This window comes from Arachis ipaensis, chromosome B07 (genome assembly GCF_000816755.2).
Source record: "Arachis ipaensis cultivar K30076 chromosome B07, Araip1.1, whole genome shotgun sequence".
Classification (NCBI taxonomy): Eukaryota; Viridiplantae; Streptophyta; class Magnoliopsida; order Fabales; family Fabaceae; genus Arachis; species Arachis ipaensis.
The window spans coordinates 2,577,620-2,590,967 of record NC_029791.2 but is presented as its reverse complement, the minus strand read 5'-3'; the positions used below and the strand labels follow the sequence as shown (position 1 = coordinate 2,590,967).

General features: G+C 37.1%; 4 protein-coding genes across 7 annotated transcripts in view; 2 read left to right on the top strand and 2 right to left on the bottom strand.

Moving 5' to 3' along the window:
* On the top strand, nt 345–2,876 carry LOC107609890 (KIN17-like protein). The gene is given in 3 exon segments (XM_016311945.2): nt 345–638; nt 795–1,141; nt 1,361–2,876. A coding segment is annotated over 1 exon segment (1,206 nt). The 5' UTR covers nt 345–638; nt 795–1,141; nt 1,361–1,402; the 3' UTR covers nt 2,609–2,876.
* LOC107606553 (probable sugar phosphate/phosphate translocator At1g06470) lies at nt 3,403–12,097 on the bottom strand. The gene is given in 17 exon segments (XM_021106955.1): nt 3,403–3,743; nt 4,809–4,947; nt 5,042–5,052; nt 5,054–5,137; nt 5,396–5,482; nt 5,867–6,051; nt 6,748–6,760; nt 6,953–7,053; nt 7,655–7,734; nt 7,834–7,871; nt 8,009–8,100; nt 8,311–8,430; nt 8,433–8,476; nt 8,577–10,880; nt 10,968–11,162; nt 11,250–11,375; nt 11,865–12,097. Coding segments are annotated over 13 exon segments (1,488 nt in total). The 5' UTR covers nt 9,095–10,880; nt 10,968–11,162; nt 11,250–11,375; nt 11,865–12,097; the 3' UTR covers nt 3,403–3,743; nt 4,809–4,832.
* Nucleotides 10,004–11,512, bottom strand: LOC110264614 (ABC transporter G family member 11-like). Its single transcript, XM_021106731.1, has 5 exons — nt 11,501–11,512; nt 11,250–11,375; nt 10,985–11,162; nt 10,791–10,880; nt 10,004–10,671 (listed from the first exon to the last, which is right to left on the bottom strand). Exons 1-5 carry the CDS (start codon nt 11,510–11,512, stop codon nt 10,004–10,006), a joined length of 1,074 nt encoding a protein of 357 aa, XP_020962390.1.
* The window catches only part of LOC107609191, a 9,537-nt gene continuing 8,665 nt past the window's right edge, over nt 12,477–13,348 (top strand). The window contains exon 1 of one of the 4 annotated variants that reach the window (XM_016311055.2): nt 12,477–12,639. In XM_016311055.2, the coding sequence (XP_016166541.2) occupies nt 12,547–12,639 (93 nt within the window). In that variant the 5' untranslated portion in view covers nt 12,477–12,546. Of the gene's footprint in view, nt 12,640–13,174; nt 13,198–13,348 lie in introns of those variants that run through there. The other 3 variants (XM_016311056.2, XM_021106953.1, XM_021106954.1) reach the window with 3 other exon arrangements.

Below are 13,348 nucleotides of genomic sequence, written 5' to 3'. Positions count from 1 at the left end.
AAAACGGCTCAACAAGTAGGCCTCGCAACATGGATCCTATCCGCGGGTACCCAATCCAACCCAACCCGGTCGGATAGGGTTACCAATCTGATTCGCTGTGGATAGGGTTGCCAATCCGATTCGCTGCGGACAGGGTTAAGTGCGGAGCGGGTAGAGTGCGGGTTGAGTCTTAACCCTACCCGCACCTGCATAATATGTATTATATATGTTTAAAAATATTATATATAGGAAATAAACCAAGGACCTTAAGTATGTGAAAAGGCTCTAACTACTGAAACCAAATTTATAAATTTGTAAACTTTACCTATTAAATTTATCAAAAATTTACAAAAAAAAAGGAGAGATCAATTCAAAAGCAAGAGCAACCTTCGGTCAAACAAATAAACGGTATCGTTGTATCTTGTATGTTTAGGGTTGAAATAAAGAAAAAAGCAGCCTTCAGTCCTTCACTTTCTCCTCTTCGAACCATGGAAGCCTTGGCACACTAAGCCCTAGCCCCTTCGCCGAACAGCTTCGTCTTCATCTCACTCACCGTCTTCGTCTGTACTCTGGGTGTTCGTCGTCTTCGCCTGTCTTCTGCTCGTCGTCGTCCTCGTCTGCCCTCTACTCGCGCCGTCGTCTTAGTTTGGTCGCCGAAGGTCAGCACTGCCTGCTCACTACTTTCTGTTCTTCGATTTTTTTTATTTTTTTTTCATGCCCTCTTTTTCTGGTTTTCTGCTCACTGCTCTTTGCTCTGTTCACTCTTTTTTTTTACTGCTCTATTCTTCATTTTGTTGTGTTTGGATATTTTTCAGCCCGCAGATAGGATAGGGTTGAGTCGTGGATACTAGATAGGGTTAGGATTGGGTTCAAACCCTATCCTCCTCTACCCGTTGCCATCCCTGTCAACAAGTACCCGCTAGTTGTTTATAAATCCTTTTCCTATACTTCTCCTTGTTGTTTATATTAAACAGGCCCAGTGGCCCAGACCCACGACATCAACGACGAAAAGTAACGATCCACAGACCGCGTAGCCAATCTAGCTTCCAGGTTCCAGCCTCCGCCCTTTCCGTCGCGAGCTCCGCCACCAATCGCCGCCACAACCAAATCCTCGGCCCCCCCAGCCACCGCCATCAAAGTCATCTCGAAGCCCCCTTCTCAGGTTTGTTCTTAGAATCTCTCTCTCTCTCTCTCTCTCTCTCTCTCTCTCTCTCAATCTTATATATCTCTAATTCCCTATGATTGCTATGGATTAGAGATTTTATATTTCTTTGAATGCAACCGTTATAATGTGACTCTAATTGCGAATTATTCAATTTCTCTGTTATGTTTGTAATCTGAAGACAACCACTGAATTAGGGTTTCTTTTGTTTGTTTTTAGTTTTTAGTTTTTTTTGTCTGAAACATTTGAACCGGATAATCGATGGGGAAAAATGAATTTCTTACACGGAAAGCCATCGCCAATCGAATCATGGCAAAAGGGCTGCAGAAGCTTAGGTGGTACTGCCAGATGTGCCAGAAGCAATGCCGAGACGAGAATGGGTTCAAATGCCACTGCATGAGTGAAAGCCACCAGCGCCAGATGCAGATTTTTGGCCAAAACCCACATCAGATAATCGAGGGTTATTCCGAGGAGTTTGAGACATATTTCCTTGAGCACATGAAGCGCAGCCATCGGTTCAGCCGCATTGCTGCCACCGTGGTTTATAATGAGTACATCAATGACAGGCATCATGTTCATATGAACTCCACTCAGTGGGCAACTCTTACAGAGTTTGTGAAGTACTTGGGTCGAACGGGGAAGTGTAAAGTCGAGGAAACACCTAAGGGTTGGTTCATTACATATATAGATAGAGATTCTGAGACCCTTTTCAAGGAGAGGATGAAGAATAAGAGGATCAAGGCAGATATGGTGGAGGAAGAGAAGCAAGAGAAGGAGATTATGAAACAGATCGAAAAAGCTGAGCAATTGATGCAACGGTAAGATACTACTGAGGCTGATCAGGCTTCAAGGGTCGAGGCTCCGAGGGAACTAAATGTGGAAGATGGAGTTAAGATAGGATTTTCTCTTGGGGCATCGGCTAAGCCTGTGATCAAAGAGAAACATGAGTCATCGAAGAAGGCTGTGTTTGATGAGGATGAGGAAGATAAATTCGAGGGAAGGAATCTGGGAAATAGTTTGAAGAGAAAAGAGAGTGGCGGTGGAGGAAAGTCAACCTTGGAAGAATTGATTAGGGAAGAGGAGAAGAAAAAGGAGAAAATCAACAGGAAGGACTATTGATTGCATGAGGGAATTATTGTTAAGTTTATGAGCAAGGCCTTGGCAGAGAAGGGGTACTACAAGCAAAAGGGTGTGGTGAGAAAGGTGATTGACAAATATGTTGGGGAAATTGAAATGCTTCAAAGCAAGCATGTGCTGAGAGTCGATCAGGAAGAGCTTGAAACTGTGATTCCACAAGTTGGGGGCCGTGTAAAAATTGTCAATGGTGCATATCGTGGATCAACTGCGAAACTTTTGGGGGTGGATACGGATCATTTTTGTGCAAAGGTGCAGATAAAGAAAGGTGCCTATGATGGCAGGGTACTCAAAGCAGTGGAATATGAAGACATTTGTAAAATAGCACAATGAGTTTGATGAGAATAATAACCAAGTGATTGTGTGTTAAGTTGGTTGAATAACATTGTTTATTCTTATGTATCCGTCTGTAATTTTTTATCTATATGAGATCAATCATGACGATAATCTTCCCTGTTAAAAGATTGAATGCGTGCTTGATTGGCAATGGAGAATCTTTTTACTTTCCGGTAGTAAGAAAATTGCGGGGAGATGGTGATTGTAAGCTCCAAACTACAATGTTATACGTGCAATTAATGAACTACTTAATTTTGATTGGCAATGGAGAATCTTTTTACTTTCTGGTAGTAAGAAAATTGCGGGGAGATGGTGATTGTAAGCTCCAAACTACAATGTTATACGTGCAAGTAATGAACTTCTTAATTTTAGAACGTAACGGTTCAATGTTCACAAGGTTGAGGTGGTGTTGTTCTACTTACATGTATATACATTCGATTATTCTTGTATCAGTTGCACATATGAAGAAAAAAGGTTATGCATATGAAGAAGGTTATGATTATGAATTTCTTTTCTTCTGCATCATTATATTAAGATATAAACTGTAGAATATGAGAATTTCTTACTCAAATTTAAAAGGTTTATTTGGTGTGTCCAAACTACACTTTTTCATGCATAGTTTATGAAATTTCATGAGCTGATTAAGATAGATCTTCACGCTAATCTGTATATACCATGTAGTATGGAACGGGACGACTTAGAGAAGCGTTGATGCCACTCAGTTATTTTCAGAATCTATACTTCCCCTTTTATAAGATTGAACATGACTCAGAATTAGATGAAACATCAGGTAAGAATAAACAAAATCAAAGAGTTACATTTATTACATAAGAACAAAAAATTAGTAACATGTAACTCGATACATTAAAACAAAAATGAACCTTTGATCTACTACACCCTGCTGCGTTAATCTACAAAATATATCTTGACAACTCAAGTCAAGAATACCAAAATTTGTTCTACCGATGAAACACTAACAGAATACAAGATATTCAATTACAAAATTTTAAAATGGAAGTGATGAATGATTGGGCTTAAATGTTGATCATCGCCGGGTGATTTGTTTCCTCCGGTTTGATAAACTTGGAAAGCACCTTCACATCACAAATCCAATGGAAGCATCAAGAGGTAACTGTTGAAAACATGAGATGAAGTCGGTCAGCAGGCGAGTCGTAGGAGCTACACAAATATAGCAATTGAGAGATATTATATGCACTACTCTGTATACACTTCTCTTATATACCAAATAAACGCCATCGATAAAAAGTGAGAGAAGATAAAAAATTCGACTTTTATATCATAAAAGAAAGGTGTACAAGAAATGTGCACAATAAAAGTAGTACATTTCTCTAGGGCTGCACACGGATCGGATCGGATCGGATATAGCTTAAAATTCTATCCGATCCGCACTGCACTCATAGGATCGGATCGGATACGATATCCGCAATTTTTTAGGCTGGATCTGATCCGATCCGATCCGCATACTTGCGGATCGGATATCGGGTATATCCGCATAATTCAAAAGAAACTATTTTAAAATTCTATTTGGCTGTTTTTACAAAAAAATATCCAGAAAATTTATTTTTTTATCTGTTTAAGTCTATTTACTCATAAAATATTATCAATAATAGTTCTCTTGAATAACAAAAATAAAATAATAACACAAGATTTAAGTTTAATTATTCTAAGTTGAAGTACAACATAAAAGATTAAAAACAAAATATCATAAAATTCATAAAATAACACACTAAAATTCATATAACATTAGGGTTTACTTTCTTAAACTATGCTATTTATATGTGATGTGCGGATATGCGGATTTGCGGATCGGATCCGCGGATATCACTGCCGAATCCGCAATCCGATCCGACCATAGTGCGGATCAGACCCGATCCGATCCGATGACTCTGCGGATCGGATAATATCCGCAAAATTCGGATCGGATGCGGATAATTACCGCGGATATGCGGATATTATCCGATCCATGTGCAGCCCTACATTTCTCCACTGACAGAAAGTATTAATGAGTGCCATATTAGCAGTAGTAGTTGATAACATCAACATTCAAGCCCTGAGATGAGCAAGACAAGCACTAATGATCTTATGATTAAAAAGGGAACGTCAATTTTTATATATCTGTAGATAAGTTATTATAGCTTCATGCATCACTTAACAACAGTCCAACTGAGGGACTTACTTTGAAGATGTTGCTATGAAGGTTTCAGATATCCTGCTCATCCATCTCCTCAAGAATAACATATTTGCCAGAAGAATCTGTTGTGTGAAGCACTGCCACCTCACCTTCACCAAAATGGCCCTTCTGAAGCTTCAGATATCTAAAATAGAAAAATAGATCGAAAAAACATATAAATAAGCATAATAAAATTAAAGGAAAAAGAATTTTGGAAGACAAGTTTGCTGATGACTTACTTGTACCAGTTTGAATAAACTGACACCAAACAGAATAGTGCAGAGACCGAGTCCTTTCACCCATGTAAATTTATCATGAAAGTACAATACCGCAACCTACACATAAACAGCATATAACCAGAAAGTGCAAGTAAATCTACAATAAGCAACCGCAACACTAAGAAACCTCTATCCTATTCGAACATAACATGCAACAGTTATAAAAAATATAGTACTAAATTAATTCATATATTGAAGCAATGTAATCTTGACAGAATAATACCGAAAGGATCTGGTAATAAACATAAAAGATTAAGAGGGATCACTGGATATTCATATCAAAAGATAAGAACAATATCGAAGCGTAGTTCATACCAATATTGTGACAGCCTCCTTGACTACCCCTGCTATTGGGACTGTGACTGCACTGGTTACTGAGACCAAAAAATATTCGGTTAACACCTGGAACAAGAAAAAATATCATATGGTTTCCTGTTGAGACTGTAAGTTTTAAGTAGAAGAGAAAGAAAAGAGAAGAAGAAAGATTATTAAACCATATGGACGTATTATTCTGATAGAACATGATGTGTTTACAAGAGAGGAATACTATCTCTATTTATAACGAAGTGAAATCCTAATCCTAGTTATGTAAGAATTAAGGAAATGATCATGAAATAAGTAGATATCTCAGCTAATCCTAGGACATAGGATTTGATATGATGAAATATGATAGAGATATTACAAGATATTCTCCTTATTTCTAACAAAGCCTATCTCAAAAAAGTCAATAAGAAGCTAGTTGTGTTAGATCAGAGCACAAATGAATCTTGAAGGGAATAGCATTACCATGTAAAAGGCAAGAAAGCCCCCCAAAATCATCAGGAAGAAACTTTGAGTAATATGCCTTGAATCATCAAAGTATTTGTTGTTATGGAGTTCATGCCATGGATCTAATGCAAGAGAGAGAAGTGCAGTTGCCACTGCCATTACTGGTGCTACATAGCTCATAAGAGTAAGTGGATCTTTTAGACCTGAAACATTTGAAAATGCACATAAAGGCTTTGCTAGACTATAATAGAACTTTCAAAATTTGTATTAGTAAAGTAAGGGATAAAGGACACTACTTACATCTAAGATTCTAACATCGAAAATATCTTTTGATTCATTTTATGAAACTATCCTTGCCATTACCTATCTCCTAGATATCAATCCTGGTTGAGATTTTAAGCCTATTCATTAAGGTCTATATATATTTGCCTTCATCTCCTAAATATACTATGGAGTATGGAGGATTTAGTTCAACATATGAAATGAATAAATAATGGAGAGAGTAGTGACCTATGTAAACTAATTTATTGCTATCTACAACTACAAATGGTGTACAATGATCACTTAAACATCTGCTTTAGTTTTCTAACAATCATATGATCTCTCATGCTTAGGATATTTATGATATCTTAGGTATAAAGTACACATCTACCTTTTTTTTAAAGTACATCTGCGTTTTCAGTAAAGGCACAAAGATTCTGCTATCAATTTATACAGGAACCAAAAAAACAAAAGGCACTAAGTTATATTAAATTTATGGGTCGATTGACTGAAACCAACAAGAAATAAATAAGCAAAAGATTATTTTAACCAATAAAGTTTATCAAATATATTGTAAAAAATCTATTGTGAATGAAGATGTGCCTAATGATTCATGTGGAGTTATACAGGGAACTTACCATAGGTTTCTTTCTTCAATTTGGTTTTTGAGTCCACATGCACAACAAGAATGAAAATTAGGTTCCGCGGCAACAAAACAAGGTAAGAATACTAGTTACAAAGGGCACAAAGAAAAATAATGAAACTTTAATGTGGTTCTGCAAGTGCTCACTTGTATTTTATACAGACTTTTTAAGCAAAAGGAAAAAAATGCAAATATCATACCTGCAAAAGGATCTGGGTCATACACCAGTGGAACCCAGACATAATAGCAGCAAGCATAACAAGTATAAACCCCCATAACTGAAATTCTGTCTCTTTTGCAACTGCAATGCACAGAAATAAGATGGGTATGTGTGTGAATTCTCAATGTGGCACGTTTTCCTAATGCTTGAAAAGTTCGCTGGGCAAGCTTCAATTGAAAATTTAAAATCAAGAGAACTTGTAATCGTGATACTATATAGAACTGAGAAACATTCACCATGACAGTAAAAAATAATTAAAACCCAATATCCGTTGAAATCTTTAACTGGTTCACTGTTCAATAGTTTGCTAAACAATGTTGAGGTATTAACTGGAAAAACCAAAATTCAGAATGGACTAGGAACTTCCAAGAGCACACAAAGACATAGGGGCCATTCTAAATTCTGATAAACATTCCAAAATATCATGGAAAAGCAAATGAAGTAAATTAACAATGTAGATCAACTCCTCTCCAGAAGCTATTTCACATAAAAAATTAAGATGTTTAAAGAAATCGCATATTCAACATGGAACGATATGATGGAACCATGGAACTGTTAATTAGCATCCATATTCAGCTAATCTTTGTTAATGCCTGTTGGCAGCTATACTGGGTCAGATGTTATGATTTTGTAAGTGCAAATAAATGTAAATTATAACGAGGAGCTCTTAGACTGAACGTGCCTGTTAGTAATATGCCGATAGAGATGACTACAACGATGCCAGATAGTTTATAGCTTGGTGCCTCCAACCTTCCAACAAATATTTGACAATTCAATGGCGAAAACATGAATTGAAACAATTGACTTGTTTATACTTGAATACGCACACAGATGACATATGGGGAAAAGAGAAAATTACCCGAATGCAAAAGCAAAAAAATTGGAGCCCCAGACTTACACTGCAAGTGGAAAGGACAATGAAGTTAGGGAAGAAAAATAGTATCTTCTACAAAATAGAGGGCGATGTAGTGAAATGAGACGTGACATTACAAAAGAATTTAAACAAATATTTCCCTCAGGTTACATAGAGAAGAACAGAAATATCACCTAACATTGCGACAGAGATGGAAATTAAAGATGCATTGCTCAGGTTAACATCCAATGCTGTTCCAAGAGCAGTCGGCACAACTGTGAAAGGCAAAGTCCATCTGTGGCATTAGTTGATAGAAAAGTCAGAATAACAACTACCACAAAGAGCAATGAACTATAACAGTCAATAACACAAACTTAATGATAAAAAAAATGTATCTAGAAGTTTCAATATGGAATATCCAAAGGAGCATAACCAAGTGAGCAGAGAACAATAGCAATAATGAGATAGCAGAGTTCAAAGGCTACCTTTCAAAAAGTAATCCCTCCAAGACATGACAACAGTTTGAAATTTATGAGACCAGCACCAGGTAATAATCCTTGATAGGACACCTTGCATCATGAAGTGGAAAGTATTCATCATATAAGAGCCGGGAACTTCCCCATATCAGCTCCTAATAGAGTTTTATTGTACCTGTCCAAATTAGTAGAAAAACAAGAAAATGCGAATCGTAAATAACCTTACATAGTGTATCTATGCATGTGATGACTATATGTATCAAGAAGAAACTTACAGGGTCAAACATAGACTGAATGTGTACCAAATAAGAATGAAAACAAACGTCTTTAAAATATATCCCATAGAAATAGGATTGCGGGAGCTTTTTGCCAATGATCCATGATCTTCCAAGGACATGGAGGAGTCAACATGGGTCAGTCCCCCTGTAGGCCTGTTCTCAATATCAAAAGGCACATGCTTCTCAGATCCATTTACTCTCCGATGAATTGAATCTTCATCCATGTAACTAGCACCATACAAAATGCTATGCTGAAACTTTAGGTGAAACAGTCTCTCCCTTTCTAAAGGTCCTCTTTGTAGCTCCTGATGAAATGATAATTCAAAACGAGGGTCTTCGTCCACAAGATCATTCCTTGCATTTCCTAATTCCCAATTGAAATGGACTTCTTCGTCCGCATCACACCAGCGTGAAAATGAAGGCTCTCTACCAAAGACAGAACCTACTCTTCCACTGTTACCACCAGTGATCCTAGCAAAGTTGCCCTTGTCAGAATCCAATTCACTCTGTACCATTTCCTTCTGTATGTCAAATTATTGCCATTTATATACTCCACAACAAATCCAGCATACTCTTTGACCAAAACCAACTACTTAACCTCACTTGGGTGCATAACAAAGCCAGCGCACAAGCTGCCTTTCTAGCACAGGACCTGGTTTCATAATCAAATTCATCAAAGTACGCCTGCATGATGGACTTAAAATCATTGATCAGTAATCAAAGAATAAACAAATTAAACATTGATTGTCATTACATCTTAGAACAATAAGCCAAGATATTTTTAAAAACCAAAAGAAACAATTGCTCCTTGATAGCCACCACCATTTTGCAGATAGATTAAGCTAAATATTCATAGCAGATAGGTACATCTTCCCTATTCATCTAAATGAAGCAATAATGATACAAACATTGATTGTTTAGAAACTACTAGGAAAGACCAATTCTTCAAATTTTTTTTATCGAAATTAGTTTATGCTAATTATGCAATGTTAGACAATGCAATGAAAATAACAATAACAAAATACGGAATGTGTGTGTCAGAGAGAAAGAGAAGCTAAATACAAATTATGGTGGTTATTTTCTTCAATCATTGGGACCATTATGTATTCGTCTTGAAAACAAAGATACAAGGACCCATTCGAGCTAAAATGCAAACTTTGGGGACTAAATCCCCATAATGGTCCCCCAGATTCAGCCCGTGCACCGATTTAACCCCTAAGATTCCAATTGCACTATTTATGTCTTCCAGATTGCGATCCGGGCAACATAATGGTCCTTCGGTGAATTTCCGGCGTGACTCAGCGACGGCTTTGCTTATGTGGCACAGCCACTGCCACGTTGGAGCCATGAGTGTACAGATGACCTGGATTGTGTTGTAAAATTCCCCAATGTAGCCCCTGTCTTCATGTTTAAACCCTAAAACTTCATTGGCCTCCCCTCAATGTGGTTCTCTCCATCAACGTCTCCTTCTGCATCTGTTGTGTACACCAATAGCTGTCCCCCATGAGAGGAACTGGGAGCCATGTTGCAGGAAGTTCCAACCGGTCATCGTCGACGGAGAGACGGAGAAGAAGCACAATGCCATTTCCACCTTTTGTTGGGTGATTGTTAATGGAAGCAGCAAGAGGTTTCAACTTCTCCTTGCTTTTTGTAATAGCCAAATACACAATCCTAAAAACAAGAATCATCCCAAACATGATGGCAAGATCAACCCACTTGGAATGCCCCATTTCCACCTGCCATGTGTTTGTCAAAATGTCTCTACCACTAATAATGGTTTTTGCACTTCCACCTTGTTCCATGGAAAATTTTAAGCCTTCAAATTCATTCTTGAAAGATCCTTGGAAAGCATACTTAAGGAAAGAAAGGTAGTAAAAGGGGTATTTCCAAAATGGTTTTCGAAGATTGTTTGGCAGCCTGTAGAATCCACCAGTTAAGATGGTTAGTCCTTGAATTCCGCAGGTAATGCTCATGCCGGTTACGAAATTGGGAAACATACTCCCCACAACCATCATGAGGCTCTCAACCCAAAGCACAATGGCAAACAGAACAGAAGCAAAGTACACAAAGTGTTCTAAACCTCTCTGCAGCCCTGAGAGGTAATATATTATTCCTCCAGGAATTAGACAAATCATTAGCATATATGGAAGTGCTGAGAAAGTACAGAGTTGATGGAGCGAATCCACCAATAATGGAGCATAGCAATCTTACCCTCATTTCCTCCATTAATGGAGCGAATCCACCAATAAGAGCCATGAAAGCCAGAGTTGATATCAAAAAAGTAAGCAGAGACCCTCTTCCCTGAACCATGCATGAAGATATTATATTAACTTCTTAACCTTGTGCATTACAAGTCATAATGTTAATTGCTTTTCATAGTTTACTTACTTGAATTGATCCATTACTTGAGCCAATGTTATAGAACATGGAACCCATGCTAATAGCTACTGCAATAAAGACAACAAGAAGCAGCCAGTAATTGCTCAAGTCACGAAACAATCGCAGCGAAGATCTTCTCATAAGAACGAGGCACTGAGTGAGGAATGTGGCGTTGACCCTCTTCTTCCCAACTGCTCCTGAATTCTGTAGGTATGCAAAGGTTAGTTTTTCATATTTGTCATAGAGATATAGGTTTTGAAAAGTTTGGTAAGGAATGTAACATGAACTTACACTTTCAGTTATTGTTGCCACTACATTATTAACTTGGTTTTTAATCTCAGATGATCCATAAGACTTTACAAGGATGTCAATTGCTACTTCAGCAGTAACTCTGAATCCAAAACCTTCTTCAACATCCTGAATAAATAACAAGAATTTGATTTTCAAGTATGTCATGTAGAGAACCCACATTGAGGGGAGGCCAACGAAGTTTTAGGGTTTAAACATGAAGAGAGGGGCTACATGGGGAAATTTTACATTACAATCCACGTCATCTGTACACTCATGGCTCTAACGTGGTAGTAGTTATGCCACATAAGCAAGGCCGCCGCTGAGTTACGCCGGAAATTCACTGAAGGACTATTATGTTGCCCGGATCGCAATCAGAAGGATATAAATAGTGCAATTGGAATCTTAGGAGCTAAATCAGTGCACGGACTGAATCTGGAGGACCATTATGGGGATTTAGTCCAACTTTGGGATCAAAAACTATTTTTTTTTATTAATATATCTTTTGTTTGTATATAGAAATCATCATCCATCCCAATTCCATAACAATAAGAAAAGACCCACGATGAATTAGTTACTGAAATGAACATTTGGCGGGAAACAAAGAATGAAACTGACCTAAGGAAGATTGAGAGGGAGAGAGAGAGAGAGAGATCCAATCTGGGTCGGTGAGATCAAGCTTTTTTGTTGGATTGAATGTCGTTATGTTTGTTGAAGACGGCACCTCAAATCATATGAACGTCAAATTCATTGTTCATATTTCTGAATTCTGATTTTTGCATTTTGCAGCTAAAGCTAATGCTTTCAGCTTTGAACAATGTCAAGATAACTCTACTTTGCATTTTTAGTTACATTATATTGTAAAAATTATGTAGTAAAAGAAATAAATAATTAAATTGTACATTTTGCAATATGCAAATATTCCCTTTTTATATATTAAGTAATTTCATTTGTTTAATTGTAGAATTGTTAATAAGAGAAAGTACTTATATTTTTTTTATAGTTATAGAATTTATAATTTAAAACATATATAAAAGAACATCACTATTCTTATTCTATTCTACTAAGTTGATAATTTAGGTTAGTGGTGAGGACCATGTGGCATCTTTAACTCTTTACACCTTCAAGTTTCAAAGATATTTAGATTCAATGGGACCCACATGTTCCTTTGCTCAACCAAAAAATCTTCCACAGTGCTCAATGATTGGGTTCTCACTGCTTATATTCTTATTCATCTTCAGATCCAGTGTCATAAACTTCATATTCATCTTCATCTTGGTTTAGTGCCAAAAAAAAAAATATGGGGAGTGAATTGGTGAGGCGCAGAGTTAACTTGATTGCTTCCCATTTTGCATCAACTGATGACATCTCAGCTGCTCATGTTCTCCCTATGATAATTAATTTATCCTCCTCTTTACTTTTTTTTTTATTGAAGAAATTGTTTGAATTGATCAATTGAAATTATGGATTTTTATTGACATGCTTGACAAGTTGATACTAAGTGGGGAGCAAGAGTAGTGAACTTGTGTTCCTCACTGAGGTCATATGATTAGAATCTTAGGATCATGTTTTATCATGAGAGAATCTAACTAACTGAATATAATTTGGGTATCTTGTGTAAAGTAAATTCTCTTTTGTTTCATTTTTGGATTCTCTCTAAAGGGAGATAGGAAAAAAGTTCTCTTCGGCAAGAGTTATAAGAAATTTTAGTTTTTGGTAACATTCCCGTGCATGGCCCGGGTAATACACTAGCACTACTATAAGCAGTCCTTCATTCTTCCTTTCTTTCTTTCTTTTGGGAGAACAAGGTAGGCATGGGAGAGTGAGAGAGAAGAAAAAACCACACACAGAGCTTGGTGTTTCAACTTCGAACAAGCAAAGGTTAAAACAATCGCTGAGGTTGTCAATAATGGGTACCAAGAGAAGCATCAATCCAAGGTTTTTGTAGATGGTATGTTATAACCACCAAACTCCTTATATATCTTTTGTTTAGTTTAGTTTACGTGTAGTTGTTGTTTATATATATATAAATAAAATTGTTTCTTGAAGAAATGCATATACCGAGGGCTTTTAAATTTAATGGGCTTGCAAGCAATTGGAGT

Bases quoted from the DNA above. Each gene is read 5' to 3' on its own strand.
- LOC110264614 (XM_021106731.1), bottom strand. The intron at 11,163-11,249 runs GTAAGTTCATGT...GCATACCTACAG, and splicing joins TGGCAACAATAACTGAAAGT to AATTCAGGAGCAGTTGGGAA. The intron at 10,881-10,984 runs GTAATGGATCAA...TGCATGGTTCAG, and splicing joins GTTCTATAACATTGGCTCAA to GGAAGAGGGTCTCTGCTTAC.